This window comes from Acipenser ruthenus, chromosome 4 (assembly GCF_902713425.1).
Source record: "Acipenser ruthenus chromosome 4, fAciRut3.2 maternal haplotype, whole genome shotgun sequence".
NCBI classification, from domain to species: Eukaryota; Metazoa; Chordata; class Actinopteri; order Acipenseriformes; family Acipenseridae; genus Acipenser; species Acipenser ruthenus.
Window position 1 is genome coordinate 86,208,801 of NC_081192.1, and position 22,917 is coordinate 86,231,717.

At 39.3% G+C, this 22,917-nt stretch overlaps 1 protein-coding gene across 1 annotated transcript in view; it reads left to right on the plus strand.

The window, feature by feature from the left end:
• Positions 1-1,374: 1,374 nt before the first annotated feature.
• LOC117399940 (SWI/SNF-related matrix-associated actin-dependent regulator of chromatin subfamily D member 3-like) overlaps positions 1,375-22,917 on the plus strand; it is an 80,964-nt gene continuing 59,421 nt past the window's right edge. Inside the window, exon 1 of the mRNA XM_059022997.1 lies at positions 1,375-1,586. Coding sequence (XP_058878980.1) covers positions 1,575-1,586 — 12 coding nt within the window. The 5' untranslated portion in view covers positions 1,375-1,574. The remainder of the gene's footprint in view (positions 1,587-22,917) is intronic.

Sequence of the window (22,917 nt, forward strand, 5' to 3'; positions counted from 1 at the left end):
GTAGCTGTCGTACGAGAACCAGATCCACTTTTTCAACTGCAGTACAGCTATTTCATCTGCAGATGACACTACAGCCTGTTTCACTGCATTCCAACAGACAATGCAGAGCAGAATCAAGCCATAACCCTTAGTTAAATAAACACATAGAAAAGAAAAATGGTATAAACTGTTCCAAACATAACTCATTTTCTGTGCAATCCTATGCAGCCAGGTACTTGCCTAATATAATCAAGGAAAGAGATATGCCACATGGTGGATATTCAGATGAGTGATGATGATGATGCTCAGTTAAATTTCTCCCACCTTTTGCAATTACATGATGGATCTCTTACCAGATACAAGAAAATAAATCAAAGACCTATCATTCTAATTCAGGGTATTGGGAAACACAGCATTCTAGTATCGTCTGTGTAGGCAGGGTTTGTATGCAAGTGTCTGCACTAATCATTAATTTTACCTATTTTTGGTCAGCCACTAGCCCTGAAACAAAGGATAAAGAGAGCAGACTATGGCAATGGCTGTAAAAACAACACAAAGTTGAAAATTGCTTTCAATAATTACAAAAAATCTGTATTTTAAAAAATAATTGAAAAAGTAATATTTTCCCAAATGAATATATATATATATATATATATATATATATATATATATATATATATATATATATATATATAAGCACAATAAGAGCCCTTAGTCTTTTTAAAAATAAAATAAATAACAATTCACAAATATTAAGGAACACTTTAATGCAATTTGACTGGATTTGCCGGTTTTGTATGGGATAGAAATACACTTGAACCACCCACCTCATATATAACAGCTGTTTCAAAATCATAGCTAAATTACCCAATGAATAAGTGATCTATAGTATCTGCATTAATATTCAGAACTCTTTTTAAAATCTAGAGCAGCATAGGAAAGGTTACCTGGTTACAGTAAAGCAGCTAACTGCTTTGGGCCTTATATGGTGCACAGCCTACCGACGATGTGGTAGGTCACGTGGTTTAGCTCCCTTTCATTGCATTGACTGCTGTATTTCTTGACAGTTCCTAATTAAGTGGCCACATCCTCTAAGTATGGTGCCTTTTCATTTCTGATTAAATATGCACCAGACCTTGCGTTTGTATGATCCCTTCCTGTGTTTGGTGAGTATTGCATTATTTTAGTACTTCATTGCAAAACTTGGTAGAAATCTGGTACATTTCGTTTGATTTCACTTTATTTGTGTCTTCTATTCCACTTTAGGTCCCCCAGCTACCATATTTTGTTTTCGAGTGTCACTATTCTCGTGTAATTTACAGACGCTCCCTTCTTCCCCTCTTTTGTATCGATTCTGTTTACTGCAGCGCCCGCGCGTGCGCCACTGCTTCAGTCGCACTGAGCTTTTCCCGACCCGGCTCCATCCTCCAGACTCAGCCCCTTCCGAGGCACCAGCCACCCATCTCTACAAACAACCGGGGGGGAGTGAGGGGGAATCGCAGACTGCTTTCCGAGGGGAAGTTCAGAACTAGACAGCCGGACAGAGACTCTGTTGCAGCAGCCGCCCCGAGACCGCAACCTGCACTGAAGGAGCTATGGAAAGAAAGGTAGGCAATTGTAGCGGCGTATTTTGCATTATTAATATTCTTCTTTCTCTTCGTATTTGCCTCTCTCTAGTGAAATGCAAATACGTTTTTGTCCACCATTGCATTAGGTCACGCCGAGCAGCCCAACCCACCTTGCTAAGGCTTGGCAATGTGCCAGCAAGAATCCTAGAGTTTAGTTTTTCAGCTGAATCAGTCTATTCAGTCCAGCGCAGCAAAAAAAAAAAAAAAAAAAATTCAATACAGCAGAAACAGCAAGAGAAAATATTCAAGCTAATGATTCCAGTATAGACATTTCATTTAAAATATTTTATTTATTTTCATTAACGGTGTTATTAATATTTGATACAAAAAAGGGCTCTTTTAAAAACAAAAATCTCCCTAAAGAGTACTGTGCCCCCCCCCCCCCCCCCCCCCCCATTGAAGATACGAGGGACTTGTTAACCTTGAGTATTTGAAAAATACAGACACTTGCATTGCTACCTGTGCAAGGACACAGATCCTATCTTGCCATCGTGTTTGCTACAGTACAGTTTTTCCTCTATGCTGTGAATGATAGTTCAAACTTGGTAAAAATCTGAAGTATAAGAAAGACATGTTGTTATTGATTGTCTAAATGGAGCGATGTACGCGGCAGCGAGAGGTTTTTAAGTGGAGGGACCCATGCATCCAAATGTGATGAAACTTGGTACATTCATTAAGACAAGTTATAGAGTGTGGCAATGGATATTTCCCATTAGAGAAAAGGACTTTGGTGTGTTTGAAAAAAAGAATGGACCCATTTTACTAATGTGGTTGGATGCACTCCACTGGAAACAGTAAACATGTTAACCATGTCACATGGCAAAGAGGGCCTTTCTTCTTATAAGAACTAGACAGGGGATGTTTGAATTTATCTGTCTATGTATATGTACCTATATACGTGTGTATCCCACACAAAACTGTTGATCCAATTATGACTAAACTTGATTATTCCTTACCAAGTTAAGGGGATGTAGGTTTTTGATGATATAATGTATACTGGGTACTTCGTTTTTTTATTTGCAACCTTAGTTAGCAGAGGAAGTATGTTACTGACACACTTGTCTCTGTGTAAATGTACATGTTACCAGTATTGTTGATTGTTAAATACAGCATGTACTTAACATATTCATCTCTATCATATATATTAAACTGCAGACAGACCACTGGAAAATGAGAGGCATGATAAAAGTTCATCCTAGACAAAAACCTTTGATTTGCTCTGGAAATGTATTGATTAATTATGCATCCATTATTGGGATCCTGCGTGTCGGGTATATAAATCAATGTGTACCATGCAGAACAACAGCAGGGCAGTGCAGTCATGTTTTATGTATAGCATGTTTATACTGGGGGCCAGGGGGTTTGCCCATTGTTAAATGTTTAGAATTGTACCAAACCCCCCCAAAAATAGCACCTCCCCAGGACAGTTTTTATCAGGCCCTCTATAAAGATTCTTTTTTTTAATTTTTCAGATACAGGAGGTTCAAGCTGGCTTTTTTTTCTGTTTGTATGCAGCGTCCGTATCACATAAATTAAAACCAGACACCCTATCAGAAAGAGCAAGGCAGTTTGATATAGCAGATACAATGTATTTTTGAAATGGCTAGCAGTAAATTATGTTCCATTAAACCACCTGCAAGATAAGTAAAAGCATAAGGAAGAGTAAAAGGACATAGCCTGTCAATCAAAAATTGTATTAACACTCCTGCTTTAAGTAAGTAGCATAGTATTTATTTTAATAATCAGTTACACACTTCTCCATCTTAAAAGCACCATTAGCCTAACTATTTAATAGGGACTAGGGCCGGTTGCACAAAAAAGTCTTTACTTAAGTCTAAGCCTTAGTTTAAGTCCAGCGAAATTGCACTAACGTAAGACCTTGAGAAAAGTCTGTTGCACAAAGCAAGACTTAGTAGGTCTTACTTAAGACTGGTCTTAAGCTTCTGTTGCTAAGCAACGAAGGCCGGTCTTATTTTTTCGAGTCTGTTTGAAAAAAAAAAAAAAAAATGTCTGCGCGCAAGGTGAAGAAAATACATTTTAGCGAAGAAGAAAAATTGGCAATTGTACTAGAAGTAATTATTTAAAAAAGTACTATTGGAGAGGTTAGCAGTGTCATTAAAAAAAATTCAGACAAAAATAAATCCTGGCAAGAAATGACTGAACGGGTAAATGCCATCGACCCAACCGTAAGTCGTACTGTAAATGACATTTAAAAAAAATGGAAAAATCTGTTGACCGAGGACAAAAAAGAATATTAAAAAAAAAAAAAAAATACTGGAAGCGGCCCTTTTGAAAAACTTTCCCAGTTAACCTCTTAAATAATTGATATGTCCCATTTTCAGTGGAATTGAACAGGTGCAGAAACGGAGGATGCCACGGTGATAGTAGTAGCAAAGCAATTAAAAATAAGTCAGTTAGTGTGTATATTTTCAAATACCGTTTAATTAAAAATGTATTCAGTCGGTAGTATTCTTATATTCAAAATCCCTAGTGAAGGTATTGTGAAAAAGAAATCTGGTAATCACTCAGTTTCAAGACAGTGTTAATGTTATTTAGGTAAACAATAAATATTTTATAATTTTATAGAACCGTGCAGTGAAATCGTATATACATCGTCTTGGCATCCTTAACCGCTAGGTGAAGCTGTGGAATTACCAAGTTTGTGTAGCCAGTCAAACACCTCTAGTGCAATGATCTGTCCGTCAACGTGAGTTATACAGTGCTGTATTCTTAAATCAGATATGTTTTTATCATGCAACGTGTGTGTGTGTGTGGCTGTTAGAGGAGTACAGACAAGTCGGGAATGAAGTTCATTAAAAAGTAACTAGGTAATTCTTACAGACCAGTTTTTTACTGAAATGTTTATATTTTGCGAAAAGCTGCATGCACATTTTTTTTTTTTTATGTATGTGTTGTTGACCTCACCTGGGCAACGAAACTGGCAAAAAACATACAGATTAGTTTAATGATTAAAACTAAGTCGTTACACATGTATCAAAGTTTGACTTGTTTACAGTAGTGTATGTTTGTCCAGAAAACATTCATGAATAGGGTTAAATGAATCTGATACTACCATTGCGGCTGTTTAATCCTGTTGGCTGATGATTTGTGAATCGCCGTGAAGTCTCCAACAACATTTAAAAAACTTCCAATGACAGAGAAGCGAATTGCCACACAAACTTGAATAACTGTGGCGATGCTGTGGCTTCTGTTAGCTGCAGGCTCCAAGTCATCTTTTAACATGCAGTGTTATTTAAATTCTCTAGGGGATTGTGTCTGTCCTTAAATAGTCTTTCCCTACGAAATGGTGCTGACATGTTGGCTTCTATACCAACAGATACTTGTTTCCCATTTAAGCCTGGTGAGGGGGATGCTTAAAAAATGACTTAAATTTAAGACCAGGCTCAAATTAAAACTTTTTGTGCAACGGGTCTTATTTATTTTGGACTTAAATTTTAAGTATAAGTCTGATAAGTGGTCTTAAAAGCATTTAAGACGTTTTGTGCAACCGGCCCAAGTTTGTAATGTTTGCAGTGCATTCACGCTGCGTTTTTGGTCCCTTATTGCATTATGGAGTGATGGGTTGGGTGTAGCCCTTATAGAGTTATTGAACACACTCTGAATGTACATTTCTATTCAGTACACACTATATCCGGTACTGTTTGTTTGTTTACTGGAAAAGTAAAAAAAAAAAAAAAAAGCATATTATGTTGGAGATAAATAACTTTTAAAAAGTACGTACATTTGTACAATGTCATTATCAGAAGAATGATGCCTAGAACAGGTGCATCATTAGTGGCAACCAGGTTTTATTGCATTTACTGAAATACTGTACGAATAAGCACAGCTGTAAACTATCATTTGTTAAAATTGAATTTATTAAATACAAATAAGATTGGTGTGCGGAGTTGGATGAGTTTATTAAAGCCATTGAAGGAGCTGCCTCATGTTACAGGACGGTTTATGAACCTGGAGACCTCTGTCGATTTCAAATTCCCGGTTTACCAGCTGACACAGATCATTGCTTTAAGTAGATCATTAAATTCCAGGGCATCATTTAGGATTTTTATTAGTACTGGGAACATTTTCGAACATTCAGACAAACACTGCTATTAATATGTCAGCAACCAAGCGGAACTTCGCAATATTTTAAAGAAACATCGATCATTACTGAAGAGCAATGGTACAACTCATCTTGGATGCACTGCAGAAACAAGACATGGCTTAGACGCTATGATAAAAGAAGATTTGAAGGAGGCACTAAAAAACACAAATGATCAGAGCTTTGTGGGGGGAACCTCGATTTATATGCAGGTTCCCTGAATATGCTGCAGTACATATTATATTGCCTTCATTCCGCACTGTGGTTGAACAGGCGCGGGTTGATGCTCTGCAACCAACAGATTGAACAATTGCAAAACAAGGTCGCAGAGATGGAAGACAGAAACTGAGAAACAACCTACAGCTGGTGGGTTTTGCTGAATCTGGAGATGGTTCGAACCCAATCGGATCCCTTATTTGAGAGGTAGTCAGATTGAAATAGAAAAAACGCACAGATTGTATAACGGGAACGGCCCTCATAGGATACTTAGATACAGTGACAGGCAGCTGATACTGCAAGGGGGAAAAGCAGTCTCCACAATACACCATGCGACAGATAGATTGCTGTTTTTCCCGGAATGCAACTGCTCAAATGAGGTGAGACTTTACAGCGATTAGGACGCAGATGGTGGCAATGGGACTGAAATGGTTTCTCATCTATCCCGCTTCTCTCAAAGTTGTTCAAAGCGGTCAGCATTATCTCTTTAAATCAACAAAGAGGCTGAGGATTCTTTAGCATCCCAGGGAGGTACCGGGACCCAGAACCCCATCCGTGCAGCCGAAGGCGCTTTGATGTTAGAACCAAAACAATGCATCTCTACCGACCCATCTGCTACTGTGACGGCCAAACCTCAGTCTAACCATCCTGTGGCTCCTGCTGACCCTTCTATGGAGGACATGGAGACAGTCCTTACCATGGAGTAGCCAACTGGACTGGGTATATTGGATTCCTAAAAACCCTTGAAGAATGGAGTACATATTGGTAACCCCCCCCCCCTTCCACCCTTTACCTTTGAACACCTTCTTCTCTCCCCTTTGCTTGCTTATCCTTATTGTTGCCACTGTAATTAAAATGTCATTACCACAAAGGTTAATAAGTATATAACCTACCACAAAGCTTAATAAGTATATAGGTCATTATATTATGTTCTACTTTAAAATGCTATCAACAATGAGATAATTCATAATGCATTTTATTTTGAGGCTGCATTTGTTAAACCTGGTTCTGAAACTCGTACTGTTCAGTTTATTTGTGCTTTTATGGTACTTTGTTTGAAGAAACAAAGAAACAGTTTTTATCTGTTGGCTCAGGGGTGACTGTGTGTGATGCATAAGCAGAGTCTGAGCATGGGTGTGCATTGCTGTTTAGAGAGTCATCAAAGACTTTTCAGTTTTTCCAAACCAGGGGTTCTTTCAATGTTGACATCCTTTTGTGGTTTGTGTTTTGTATTTGTATTTGCTGTTGTTTTAATGTTTTGTGTTGCAGATCTCACAACTTTTGTGGTATTCAGAATGGAAACTGTTTTATAAGTCAGACCCAGATGCCTTGCTACAATATTTCTGCAAAGGACAGGTCTCTTGCTAGCTCATTTCAACCACTATAATCATGGTTATTAATATTGTGTCTCAGAATGTGCAGGGATTGAATTCTCACATCAAACGTACAAAATGCCTTTACTTTTTGCATCGCAAATGAGTATCTGTAGCCTTATTGCAAGAAAAAATCACCCAAAGATATTTTTGGATAGATGTTGATGAGATCTACAAGAATCTAGCAAAACATTTTGGTATTTTTGGCAGAGTTTTGAAGTTGCATTTGTCATGCATTTGAGCATTGCTTATGGCCAATTTATCATCAATATTGCATTGTCTGGGGTTAGATCTAGAGTAAAAAGTGACAGGGTGTGCTTCCAGTGGCACTAGCTTGGAGCTGAGGGGTTATGAACTTGTGTGTGGAACTTCAATTTCTTTGTTACAATTTCTTTGTGTCGCAAAGACGGCCGGAGTGGGTGGCGTCAGACCAGATGCAGGAAATAAATAAACAGAGAGATGTGGTTTGGTGAAGCTGGGCGCGTGATCGCGCTCAGGATTTAATCAACAGAATAGAAAATAAAAGGTTTGCAACAACAAAACACAAAACAGGACACGGCACTTCACGCCAAAATAAAGAGACAAACAAAACGGACTATACAGTAAACAGACAGTGCACGGACAGACACACAAACAAACACGGTGAGTTTTAAATAAACAAGTATCGTGCTGGTCCTACCAGCACGTAATAGCAATTGATATTTAAATGTATTTCTCCTTCTCTCTCACCCGTTCTCCACTCTCTGAACACCTAACCACGAGTGACTAAAAATGTGCCTATTTATACTGTTGTGCTGGGATTCAATTACTAATTAATTATTCCCTTGAATCCCAGCACGTGAATTAATTCTGTGCAACCCCGTGCTCACATATTACATTTAACCAGCACGTGAAGTGATTTGTGCCCTCCTCGTGCCTAAATATAAATCTACACTTTTTAAATACACGTGAAACACAGACCCGTTTATATCCCGTGTACCAATGACTATACACCAACATTTACACACGCAACATACAACACATAACACATAACACACAAATGCACACAGGGGCGGGGCGCATTGCCACACAGTGACACATTGGAAACTACCAAAACCTCAATTAGTTTCATTTTAAAAACTGTTTATTTTAGACGGGCTGTTTAAAAGTATTTTTTTTCCACAGTCAACGGGTTTAAAAGGCCCTGCATATCAAAAAAGCACTCACTAGGCATCTCCAGCCCCACCCCACCCTTTCGTTGGCTATAGCTTTCACATATGCTAATAAATAAATAATAATAATAGTCGTACATACCGATCAATCATCTCCTGATCACTCATTTTATCACCAAACTCCTCAATAATGCGATCCAAGTCATTATTACTATAACATCTCAAAAAAGCTCTGCAAATGTCCGTGATATTCTCTGAGCACTGATTCAGTAGCAGCCAGCTTGTTTCCTTATGGCCGCCGTTATCTGATGCCAGGGGCAAGTATGACTATTCATACGCCCTTTTTTCGGCTTGTCTCGGCTCCTGTCGCTCCCACTCAGCCACTGAATGGTTTTCTTGGCTTTTTTTGGAGAAAAAACGACTTGAAACCCGTTTTTTGCGTCTTTTTGATGATGTCGGACAGGGTCCGACATTGGACCGGATAGGAATAATTGCAATGTCGGACCGCAAAGGGTTAAAGGGATCCCTCCTTATCTGACAGAGATGGAGGACTGTTCTTTCCGGTATTGAGATGAGTGCCACAAACTGACTTTGACCTAACTCAAAAGTCCCTGATCAACTGACACCTTTGGTCGATATCTCTGAAGATGACCAAAACCTGCTATGGCTGAGGTTCTCTGGAGAAGGTGATCCAGTGAATATATGCTTGTACCATCGTCAAGTTTTTCTTGATAAGTATAAGCATTTCATGGTTCCGAAGTGATGTGCAGATCCCATTAAAAGCCACAAGACACAGGGATCGGTTAAAGGCATCAGAGTTATTACTTCGAAACAGACGGAAGAATGCTTAAACTAGGTTTAAACTAATTCCGGGACACAAGCTCTGTCCTCGATGTGTCATCCGGATAAATGACCCCAAAGTGCAAAATCAGTTTAAGGAAAGCCAGCAGGAGCAGCCTGAGCAAGTACAAAGCACATCTGGCGAAGAAAGCTCGGCTTCATCATCCGTTTCCTTCATTGATGAGGATGCTCTGAATGAGTCACTTGTCAGACATTCTCCAGTGAAGTCTTATGGTAAACGTAGGTTAAAGAAGATGTCTTCTACAATAGCAGCTAAAGTTTCAAAAGTTTTGGGTGTTGAAGAAATCCCCTCGACTAGTACATCCAATCCAGCGTATTTTCCAAGTGTGCCAGACAATGGTTATGAACTTCAGAACCTCAAAAAGACGCCTTTTCTTTGACTATTACAGGTCTAGATTTTGACTCTTGCACCCGAGTCATGGTCCCAGAAAAAAACGGTGTCTTTTTTTTCCAGGTCAGTTCATCAAGTCAAGCTGGCACGTAAGGGTTTGATGGCAAAGCCTGACCTTAAATGTGGTTGGACTTTGACGAAAGACTTGAAAGACTGTGTACAAGTCTTCTACGAAGAGCAAGATGTGAGTCATGTATGTCTAGGGTCAAAACAGGTGGTAACCGTGCGTATGAATGGAGAGAAAGTGAAGAAGCCGAAGTACTTAATGCTTCTCAACCTTCACGAGGCCCATCGTACCTTTCAAGAGCGATACCCCGACAAGAAGATTGAGTTCTCGTCATTTGCAGCTCTGTCGCCTAAGTGGTGCAAACTGCCTGGAGCTTCTGGGACTCACTCCCTGTGCGTCTGTACGTACCATCAGAATGTAAAATTGATGTTAAAGGTGTGTGGTGCTCAGGAGGACTACAACAGCTTGCTTGGTAAGACTGTGTGCTCCCTTCAGGAAGAAGCTTGTATGACAGACACTTGTGAAGCATGTCCTGGTTGTCAACCCCTAAAGGAATACTTTGATGGTCTGGAAAGTCTGGATACAGTTGACAATGTTGTATTCTATCAGTGGGTGTATGTTGATCGCTCCAACCTGCTGACTTTGATGGAGAAGGTTGAGGATTTCAAAAGAATCCTGGATCAGAAACTTCTGAGCCTGCGGAAGCAACACTTCGTCGCCATGAGTCAAAGCAACTTCCTGAGGTGCCTGAAAGAAGATCTGAAAGAGGACCATGCCATCTGACTACTCGATTTTGCAGAAAATTATAGTTTTGTGATCCAAGATGCTGCCCAAGGATTTCATTGGGACAATTCTCAGGCAACACTCCATCCGTTTGTGTTCTACTTCCGTTGGGACAGTGAACTTAAGCACATGAGTGTTGCAGTGATGAGTAATGAAACGCAACACTCCACGTTGACAGTGTTTGTATTTCAGAAGGAGGTAATTCCTTTGATCAAGAGGGAGGTCCCTGACTGGAACCATATATATCACTTCAGTGACGGAGCTGCTAGGCAGTACAAGAATCGCAAAAACTTGGCCAACCTTAGCTTTCATCAGCAAGACTTCTGTATAACCACATTCTGCATGCAACTTTTAAAATATTTACAATGTTTCCTTTCCTTTTTGCGTAGTTATATACTTGTCATAAGTACTTAGTAGGAGTAGACATGAAATTCTAGTGACACCTGAAGCTGTTAACCCCTCAAGTTCCTTAAGTTTACCGTGGTAATCTATTTTTTCTGTTTTCTGTCAGTTTGTCGTTTTTGAAATGCAACTAATTGAGGTTTTGGTATTTTCAAATGTATCACTGTAACAAAGAAATCGAAGTTCCACACTCAAGTGTTCATAACCCCTCAGCACCAAGCTAATGCCACTGGAAGCACACCCTGTCACCTTTTACTCTCGTTCTAACCCCAGAAAATGCAATATTGAAGAATAACGCCAGTTCAGTGCTACACATCATGGTAGCGTCTAAGTTGAGCCCAAGGTGATATTTCTGGTCAGGGTCACTTTTTCACTTTAGGTTGGCCACAGCTTGAAGGAAAAAAAAAATAGAGATTAATGCAGTTGCATTGTTCTGTGTTTCCATTCAGAAATATTTCATTTCCTGATTGCACAGGGTGCACAGGCCATACACAGTGTCTTGCTGTGGGCCTGGAATGCAGAGTGCTGTTTTATAGTTCTGGTCTGTTTAACATCCTTCCTAAGGATCCTGTGTAGTCATGGTAAGAAAACTGGATTACACACACCTGATTGCCTAAATTCACTTGATGTTGATGGACTGGGATTTAATGTTAGGCTATGCATAATATGTGTTTAAGTGATCTAAATCATGTTCATATAGTTTTTTAGCTTTCTATTTTGTCTCAATCCTAAAATTCTAGGTGATGCAAAACTTTTGGCTGTAGCTGTAGAAAGTGACTCTGAAAGTGATTTCACAGGCATAATGAAAATAAGGATGATTTGATTGTAAGTAAGGCTGTATTTATAAAACATGCTATTACATGCAATGTCGGCCTCATGAATTTCCCAGTCCCTAAGTGTGATCTTGACTGTGGTTTAATGGTGGTGTTCTGGATTTAGCAGGGAATTATTTTTGTTTAATATTTACAGAACTCAAACACAGTAGACGCTTGTAGTGCAGGACCTAAGTTAATTACAGAAGTTGTGGTGATATTATGGTTAGTATATTGAAAAAATAACTGATTATGCCAGTTTAGGTCTCTTTGGGATATTTACTGTACATGAACAAAATAAAGTGGCTGACTAGTACTGCTGAGGAATTCGCTGCTTCAGATTTCTGTGAAGGAATGGGGCTATGTTCTAATTTGTGTGGTAAAAAGGCATCCCCTGCCTCAGTAAACTCAAGGTTATAGAAAGGGGAGTTCAGGAAACGTCACACCGAACAAAACTAGACCATTTTTAAATGGGCGCCATTTAAAAATGAATGTGAGCGCTTGCGTGAGCGTTTATCAGTCTGGCAGCTGACTTATTGTGGCACTGTAAAAGGTAGCCGTCATTTTCACAAAGAATAGAGATACGTTACAGGACTGCACACTTCTGTTTACTAAAGAATAAAACTGAAAAGAAATAAAGAAACAAACAAATGAAAGCATCCATCAAAACTCGAAACATCCCATATAAATCTCGGGTGCACTCACCTTAGTCCTAGTCCTACTTTTAGGAAAGACCCTGTTCAGCCAAGCCTCGAGGGACGAGAATAGCAAAGGTTGCAGACAGAGTGCAGTTTAGTGCTTTTATAATTAAATAAAATCAAATAAACAATTAAACAAAATACAAAACTAAATAATTGTCCCCCACGCAGAGCTATCTGTGAACTGGCATATAATCTTAATCTGACTTTTATATGAATTACATGAGTGAATGCAAGTCCCTTGGAACATATGGATATTTGTGTCAAAAGACGATGCCAGGTTGAATCCTATTATGGTAAATAGATCAGGTTATGTACAAAGTTAAGTTTAATTCTTTCAGGAGATAGTGTCTTACTAAACACTGAGCCGGAGGAGCGATTTGTTTTATTACAATAGGTCAGATCTGTCTACTGGCTGCCTGTAAACCTTGGAAGCATGCCTTGTACTCCAGTGTGTTTTCTGTTTGGGAGCATGAAATGACTGACCTGCTGATCTTTTGTGCTTATATGGCTGCTACTGATTCTGAAGACAAGATTTGTGGTACATACAGATGGCAGGAACTTGCAGATTTAACAATCCAATGCTGTATGTACTGTATATTATCTCTCAAAAAAGCAACAAAGCAACATGAGCATGCTGTAACTCAGTGGTTCTTTAACTTTTCCATGATGAGGACCACCTTGGAATTTTCAGCTATCAGCTTGGGATCGAAAACTCACATCTTCATACTACAAACTATCTAGCAATGTAGATTCATACAGAAACTATGATCTTTAAAACTGCAGCAACCTTTTGTGATGCTGCACTGTAACTGAAAATGCGTGTATTTTACTAGTGATTCATTTTTGCAGATAAAGTATTTTGTTATGTTCTTGGACCGTGTCAGCACTGGATGTTATTAGTTTAATTTCCCTAGCTGATCTGTGATTGACAATTGAATATGCAAATACATGTGCATTTCGAGTTATCAAAGTCTTGCAAGTAATGCCTTACACCATATGCAGAGGTATCAAATATCTTTGTGCAGGTAACTAGACAGAGCAAGAACCTCTTAACTCATGTTTGCAGGTATCAGAAAGAACACTGTGGACAAAATTGACATTCTGCAGAAAGAGTCCTCTTCTACCCTGGGGGGGCACTTGTTATATTGTCTACCAAAAGAAAGAAAGAAAGAAAGAAAGAAAGAAAGAAAGAAAGAAAGAATCATTAAAATAGGTTGCTAAGCAAGTGTCGTGTGAACATTTCTGGTTTTGCAGCGCAATAAATTAATCGTCCATCTCTGTGTGCACTTGACCACTTACAGCAGAAGAAGACACCCTTACCTGTCTGGCTGCCCAGTCCCATTATCCTAACTTAGAGAGCAGTCAGAAGTTGCTGGGACTCCGATGAGATCAGGAATCAAAGCTGGTACACATAGCATTGTTTAATCTGCTAACTGCCAAGATCCTGATTTCTACACGTTTCAGATAAGTACGGAGGAAAGCTGTCTAGAACATGCTGTGAAGACACGAGGCGCATTACACTGCTGACCCTTCGGCTTTGGTAGATTGTGAGTTTTGAGTCCTAGCTCAATGATGTCCTGGCAGTCCACTGGCCAGTAAAATGAGGAACAAATATTTCATCTAGCCATTTTGATTGTAGATAAATAGATAGTATTTGATCACCACTGCAATTTTGCCTGTATTTAAAGATGAGGGAACACCCTCTATTCGGAATACCAATGTATTTAGTAAGTGTGGTAAAATGGACCCAGCAGCACCAATCATTCTGCACATATTCACCTGCCACAATACCAGTGACAGTTTATCTCAACAACACCCAACCAGCTCCCAGAATATTCCAGTCCTATCTGCATATCTCAAATTCAAATTTAAAAAAAATTGAAAAAAGGGGCAGTACAGTACTAATATTATTGTTATTACATAAGAACATAAGAAAGTTTACAAACGAGAGGAGGCCATTCGGCCCATCTTGCTCGTTTGGTTGTTAGTAGCTTATTGATCCCAGAAGATAATACATTTTAGATAGGTAAGACAATAGATTCTGAAACCTTAGTTATGTCTCCTGGGTTATTGAGTGTATTAGTTTAAGCCTTCTCAGCTATCAAATACTTACATTTATTTATTTATTTATACGTACCATCCAACTGGGCTGGTGATTTGAAAGCTCACATTTTCACATGATTTTAGTGGTGAAGCCAGATTTTGTAAATACAATGATAATAACTCAATATTGAAGTCATTATAATTACATTTGTAGCAACTTACTCTTAAAGCATAACTGTAAGCAATAGGGACTTTCGGTCCTCACAATCCAGTGCAGTCTTCAGCCCAGGACTGAGCAGCCGGGGTGTCCTTTATTGAAGATGACAGAATGCACCGACAGAATCTGTTTGGGCAGGCTTTCAGGGTGCCTGTCGTGCACCACTCCTGACTAGAACCAATTAAGTTATTCTGCATGAGCTCTAAATTCACTTCAGTCTTCAGAAAAAGAACTTGTGCAGTTGGATTCTAAAACAAAATAAGGTTTGTGGATTTTAAAAAAATGGAGATTGGAGGAAGTGAAGATACAGAGTGAGACGCGGAAGGGTTATAAATAGCATGTATTATTATTATTATTATTATTATTATTATTATTATTATTATTATTATTATTATTATTAATCGATGTGGCTTTTCTTTTGCATGCTTTGTTGTTGTTCACAAAAACTAAAATTTCACATTTAGTGAATTGATTGGGTTTCAGACATGCACTGTGAGAGTGCTCAAACCCAGGGTGTTCCCTGCAGTCCAGTCCAGTCATGCGCTGCGCTTATTTCCTGCTTTTGAAATATACAATCCAATTTCACTATGAAGCTGTAACTTTTCCATTTGGGATTCCTAATAGGGAGCGATTGATAATGGAGGATTTCCTAATTTGGTAGACTAGGAATTTACTGGAAGGCTGTTCAGGAAGCAACAGGCAGTACAAAAAACCCTTCATGCAGTTAGTTAAAAAAAAATGTCTGGGTCTACATACAGTATAAATGTGCAAAAAGACAAAGCTACACTGCAAAACCACATAATATACTGCAGTAAACTTATATAATACTCACTGATATCTATTGTTTTCAGGAATACTACTTTTGTATAATTAGCTGCATTCATTTATTCAGTGTCTTGTCTGTGGTGGCTGCTGCCTGGTTTGTGTTTGTTTTGTCAGGATCCGTTTGTAGACGGTCTCAATGGCTACAGGTCTACAAGATCATTTGAAAAAGAAGAAGAAAAAAAAGTACTGTACTGGTCGTAGCCTGTTTTACTGTCTGGTCTCTCTGTGAAGTCAGGAGATGGTTGAGAATGAAGCTTTCAAGTCATACTCTTTCAGTACACTAGGGACTGTTTGAGACTTCTTGCAAGTTGAATATTTTTGTGGTAATGAGCCTCTTCTACTCCTAAGACTGAAGTTTGCTAGTTGTCAGATATCAACGACTTATCCTGGGTATCATGGGACAGCCAAGCAGCTCTGTGATCAGACGTGTCTGGATGTAACATATATTGCGAGTCTGTGATAAAGAGATCTGCAGCTAAGCTGGTGGTGAATGCTAAACATTTTCTGTGAATGCTAAACTGACTGGACAAAAAAATTCTCCCGAAGCCCAGAATGCATTGCTCCCAGCGCATTGTTTGAGTGGAAGCAAATGTGTCTTGTCTGATGCTGAGGGTGTCTGTGATTTGGGCCACTGTAGAATGTCTGTTGCTTGATCAGACATGACTGTCTTGCAGCTGGAGTTTTCTTTCCATAGTTTTCTGCATATGCTGCCCTTTACATGGAAGGTGATTGCAGTTATTGTGTTCAGGGACAAGCCTGTGAAGGCACTGAGATTCTTCTGCTTTCCCATTATTGTTGCACAAAACTCTCACACAGATAGGTTTAGTGGATGACATGGCCCCAAAAAACATGCTTATTATAGTGTACTACACCATCATCCAGGACAAGAAATAGTTTCAAGTATGAGACCATTTTCATTTTTCCCTTGACTGCTTGTCACAAAGACGGCCGGAGTGGGTGGTGTCAGACCAGAGCCAGGAAATAAATAAACAGAGAGATGTGGTTTGGTGAAGCTGGGCGCGTGATTGCGCTCAGCATTTAATAATTAAACAGAACAGAACAGAAAATAAAAGGTTGGAACACAAAAACACAGGGCACGGCACTGGTAGCCAAAATAAAGAGACAAACAAAACGGACACTAACAAACAGGGACGAACAAACACGGTGAGAAACACTACTTATTATTCTTATTATTATTATTTTTACCTCCTCTCTCTCTCCCGTTCTTTCGCCCTGAACACCCAACCCTGAGTGAAAGAAACGTGCATCTATATATACTGTTGTGCTGGGATTCAATTACTAATTAATTACTCACTTGAATCCCAGCACGTGAATTAGTTAAGTGTACTCCCGTGACCACACATTACATTTTACCAGCACGTGAAGTGATTTGTGCCCTCCTCGTGCCTAAATATAAATCTACATTTTTAAATACACGTGAAACACAGACCCGTTTATATCCCGTGTACCAATCTCTATACACCAACATTAACACACGCACGCAACATACAACATATAACACACAAATGCACACAGGGGCGAGGCACATTGCCACACTGCTCTTTAAAAAATCTATAATGTTATGGTCTTAAAACCAAATGTTACCTTAGAGCAGTTAACGTTATTTCGCAGGCAGACTGATTTCAGTGAAAATAAGATTGGGTAACAATTATTTACCTTTCACTTGCACTTTTCTGTGTTACAATTCAGAATTTAAGATTTCACAAGATTTTCTTGTTGCTACTTTATGTGAAAGCCGTATACGAAGTGTCCTATTGCCCCCCTGGCGCCCTCAGATCAAGGGGAAGTGCATCTCCATTCCAGCTGGATGGAAATGGAACACTTCTTCTTTAATGCTTCCAGACTGAATGTCACAGTCGCTGCACAGAGCTTCACAGGGGTCAGCTGCTTTCACAGGGAGGCCTCAGAAGGGAGAGCTAGGCTCAGGGACAGGCAGCACTGCTGATATAGGGTTTACTGGGCCTGATTCATATAATATTAAGAACTGTTTTTTGAAAATGAGAATAAACTTTAAAATCTCAAAAACAGATGAAAGGGGTTGAATGTACTATAAACTTGATTTAATTTGTCAAAATGGGCTTAAAAAAAAAACTCCTTGAAGTGGTTGTAGCTAACAAAATAATTTTAAAAAATCATACCTGTCGTGCACTTCCATGCACTATATAGGCAGGCCTTAAATGTGCATTTTCAAAAGAAACACATGATACTGCAAACATGTATTTTCATAAAATATAACATCTGTTACCACACCAGGTAAAGTAAAGTTTCCAGTTTGTTTCCCTTACCTTCCAGGAAGTCTGTTAAACCTGCACCTCCTCCATCATTTCACATCAGCAGTGCCTCTGTGGTCAAACATCTTTCTGACTGCAAAAGCATGTCAGTTAGTAGGTGAAGTAGCTGGTTGGTTACTGAGAAGGGAGGGGACAATTTCATTTGCCACGTGAAATAACCATGAAAGTGCAAGACTGTTTGAAAGCAGGTTAATGTATATGCATGGCATGTTAATGGATGGAATTATTTAAAACAGTCTGTACATTTTGTGAATAGGGCTTTGATTGCTCATATCTTGTGTTCTAGAATGAACAGGATATCTTCCCGTGAAGCACAGGCAACAGGCACATCGCCACAGCGCAGTGTCAGTTGATTACATTTCTGAGTAGTTGGTTTGATTATTGCAAAATCCACCAAAATGTTCTGCAATAGATTTGACGTCAACTAGTGTGATAGAATGACTCATTTATTTGTGAGAACCGTGCAGCAGCAGTGTATGTGCAGTACGGGTCAGATTTGTATTTTTACAAATAACAAAATAACCCTCAATCCAGTTGTGATTAGAGTTAAGTACATTTTGTGACAGAAAAATGGGAAAGTGCAGTGCAGAATGACATTGTTAAAAGAATGAGCTAATATGAGGAATGTTGTCTTGTAAGGAAGTGTCTGTTTCCTGTTTTTTGTCCTCTTTTGATTTGTTACCCCTCACTTTGCGGTGTCCCACCTGCCCTAACTCTCTAATCTTCTTGTGACACTCTGTGATTACTGGTGTCAGTTTTTGAAATTGTGCTATTTTTTAATCAACATTTTAGGGGTTTAATTGAAATAGAATGTTTTTTTTTTTTTTTTAATTTTTTTTTCTAAAATTTAGTCGTTGCCAATTAGTTTTTATTATTTTCTCCCCAGTTTGAAATGCCCAATTATTTTTTAGGCTCAGCTCACCGCTACCACCCCTGCGCTGACTCGGGAGGGGCGAAGATGAACACACGCTGTCCTTCGAAGCGTGTGCCGTCAGCCGCCCGCTTCTTTACACACTGCGAACTCGCCGTGCAGCTGCCTCAGAGCTACAGCGTCGGAGGACAACGCAGCTCTGGGCAGCTTACAGGCAAGCCCGCAGGCGCCCGCCCAGACTACAGGGGTCGCTGGTGCGCGGTGAGCCGAGGACACCCTGGCCGACCTTACCCTCCCTCCCCCCGGGCAACGCTCGGCCAATTGAGCGCCGCCCCCTGGAAGCTCCCGTCCACGGTCGGCTGTGGAATAGCCTGGACTTGTACTCGCGACGTCCAGGCTATAGAGCGCATCCTGCACTCTAGCGAGTGCTTTTACTGGATGCGCCACTCGGGAGCCCCACAAATAGAATGTTTTCACACACATACGTTACATCAAAGTACAATATGGAACCTTTTATTCATGGTTAATATATCAGGCTTTCAGAATTGGTATATTACTCAGGATTTGTTTAAAATCCTAACCAAGCCATAGGCTAGAATTAAATATTAATGAATTACGTCTTATGACAATTAAAAAAACAAACAAAGAAACTGATTAGGATCATTCCTAATGCTGAGGTTCTTTCACTTGAGTTCAGGACCACTCTGCAGTTCTAGTTTTCAAATTAGAATCTGAAAAGTAAAAAAAAAAAAAGAACTCAGAACCCTATATCTTTAGATTGTATTTGTTATTTGTTACTATACGAACTGCTTTTTCACAGTCAGATCTGTGCAGTTACAGCATCTGTTCATATGGAAAGTGAAAGGGGCCTTTGACTATTTAGAGGCTGGAAGGAAAGTAAGCTGGGTGGAGGGTTAAAGGGTCCTATCCGTGGTGAAAATACAATTTATCGTGAACAAGTGCAGTGTTGTCCGGGTTTATTGCTGGCCTGTAGCGACAGCTCCGGATCGTGTTAGCCGTCTAATAACAATAAACAAGTAGATTTTAGACAAGACAAAACAAACAAAACACTCACGACAGACAGTACGTTTCTCCTTCCGGTTCAGTGTTAACCATACAAAGGAACAGATCACCTCGCTACGTCCCCATATGTACCGTCAATCACGCCCCCTTGGTTAATGATTGTAACCGCTCCTCCAATCCGGATCTACATGGCTGACTTCCACCTAACCTTGAGAATTAATTGTCTGGTACAGCAGAGCTATACCTTGTAAAGATAAAGATCCTACACAAATTTAAAAATGTTCTCAAATAAACCATAGAAAACTCAGCATACACAGACTTTTATAGCATACATTTACAAGTACAAATATTCACAGAACAAAACATTAGATAGTTAAACAGAACTAACTTGCACTTATTATTTGGAGACTGAGTTCCCCCCTCTCCTGCTTCAGCACAGCTGGAATCAGAGTTACTGGAAGGCAAGGCAGACGGGCCCGCTTCATCCTGCCATGGAGACTTCAGCCGTCGATCAGGGTATTGTGCACAGTATTCATTAAGTGTTTTCCTCTTGCCCACCATTTTTCAAATCAAACTAGTAACTGTCACTGTATACCTATAGCAAAAGCCTACCTGCACCTTAACCCGGTAATGACAGGTACTGGAAAGTTAAAGTGCGCAGTCGGTGCAGGTCTTGATGATTGACAGTCATTTAAACAAATGAGAGCATTCTAGCGCTGCTTCAGTCAACGATGTCAGAACAGGGTGAGAGTGACAGTGACAGTGAAACTACAGTACTAACAGACCACTGAGATGACAGCAACCCCTCGCCATTCAGAGTGGAACAGAGACGGGACAGACAGTAAGTATAAAAACTACACAAACTAGAGATAATTTCTAAATGATTATTTTTGGTAAGAAAATAAAAAAATAGCAAGTGGTTTTACCGACGTTTATCCTACATATTTCTGTTGAACTTTTTGGGGAATTCAACGTTTAATGAGCTTTATCGATTTAATATCTAAAAGTAGAAATGTACAAAGTAACAAAAGTATTGTGCAGTTGTATTGGGGTCTTCTCTCATACTGGATATCAAAATACTAGCATAAGTAAAAAAAAAAAAAAAAACTAAGTAGAAAACAATGGATTTTTTTTTTTTAACATTATTATTATTTATTTCTTAGCAGACGCCCTTGTCCAGGACGACTTACAGTCGTAAACAAAAATACATTAAAAAAAAATACATAAAGTCTTTCTAAATTCCAAGATTGAAATAAAGGAACACCAGCTCTTTCAGTTTGTCTTCCAAAAGAGAATGCCTACGATCGGACAGGGCAATATTATACAGCGAGTTGCTGCGCTGAGCATCAGCTGTATTTGTTACTGCATTTATGTATCTGAAAGCTAATGTTTTCAAATTAGGAAGACGGTCAGCTGCCGATGACCAAAACAAGTCAATGTCAATTTCCCCTGGCGGTAGAGAGTGGATCGCATCGGGTGCCACCTTCACAGTGTACAAAGAAAAGCAATGAAAATCTTTGACTCTCTCTTTTGCTGATATGTTTGCAACGTGGGACCTTTGTTGTGGCATTTTCTGGCAAAATCGATCAATGTTCTCTTTATCTTCAGTGTGAACCAACAACGGCGATATTATTTAATATTACGCGCCTGTGCATGGTGATACGTTTTAATGCGGAAAATTACGCGGGCACTTAATTGCGTAATTCCCCATGGTGTATATATATTCACGGGCAACTCTTGAGGTGTAGTAGCCAGATTCTCCGAAGGCGTATCGTTAAATGTCTGTTTATGTTTAAGAGCCAGCGCCACCTAGAGAATACAGTTTCCTTTTGTATTTCTGTCAATACACAGCTTATCTAGAGTACGGTTTTCTATCTATGAGGAAAGATTAACTTGGAAACTAGTGCTGATCCTATATAATTAAAATATTAACCTATCTGAATGACTAGAATGTAATAATGAGGTAACTGAACTGTGAAAATGCATTTTGAAGTTACTTACTCTTTGTGTTTGGCTTCCTGAAGGCAGGGTGCTGGGTACAATTTTGTAGGAAAGACCGACCACTCCACCCATTCTTGGCTTCTGGCAGTTCAGCCTTTGATATTCAGATCCCCAGGAACAGGAAATGAAAATAACTGGTTGCCATAGATACAGCAAACAGGAAATGCCTTCTAGGTTGTCTGTAAAAACATTTCTCTCTCTCTCTCTCTCTCTCTCTCTCTCTCTCTCTCTCTCTCTCTCTCTCAACACTTAACCCATTGTGGGCAACTTGTACGGAGGCCTAATTGACAATGGTTTCTTTCACTTGAAGTGAGTACATTAGAAGCTGGCAAAGTAACAAAACAGGGATAGCCCTTTTAACATTTCTGTTGGTCCCAGCTTTTATATGTTTTAAGTATATAAATAATAATCCTGTTCATGTATTTATTTATAAAATAAATAAAGTAATACTGTATATAAAACATTTCAATACCCCAGTAACAGAAGTCAATATTGTTGTTTTGTCTTACTTTGCTCAATAAATTTAAGAACACATTTTGGTTTTTGTGATCAATTTTTTTTTTTTTTCTAAAAAGAAATCTGATGTTAAAAGTGTCAAATAAATAACCTAGGTTGATTGAAGAGCTCCTATGTTTTATCCCAGTTCTGTAACATTAGTAACACAAAGAGGGTCATGTATCAAGCGTTTGCGACGACTAAGGCCATAGCACCGAGTTTACGCCAGCCTTAGAATTGCCCTATATGTATCTTGACACTCTTGGCAAGTTAAGGCTGTGTTCACCACCAAAATGATCTCCGCCGTGCAGTGTGCTCCGCTTCTCGTTAGCCATGCACTTTAAGGCGTGTCAAACCTTAATTGTAGGTGAGGCTAATTTGTAAATGAAGTCTGTGATTTTTAAATTACATTTATGAAGCGGCAGAGCAGCTTTGCCGGCTCTAAAAGGGTTCACAAATAAGTCAGATTTCAAATTAGTCTTATTTGGGCGCAAAGAAAACTTTAGAAAGCAGCTGATAGGAAAAAGCATTATGGCAGCAGTCGTAACGTATTTCTTACGATGGAGAGTGCAGGTTCCTAACCTTCCTGAACAAGCCAGGAACAGAGGGAGAGTACTGAGAAGAAGGGAGATTAGTTAGGGTCCGCATTACCCTTTTTGATCTCCTGGGGATGAAATTATAGCTTGATACCGACTGTTTCATTATGTACAATTGTTTGTATTTG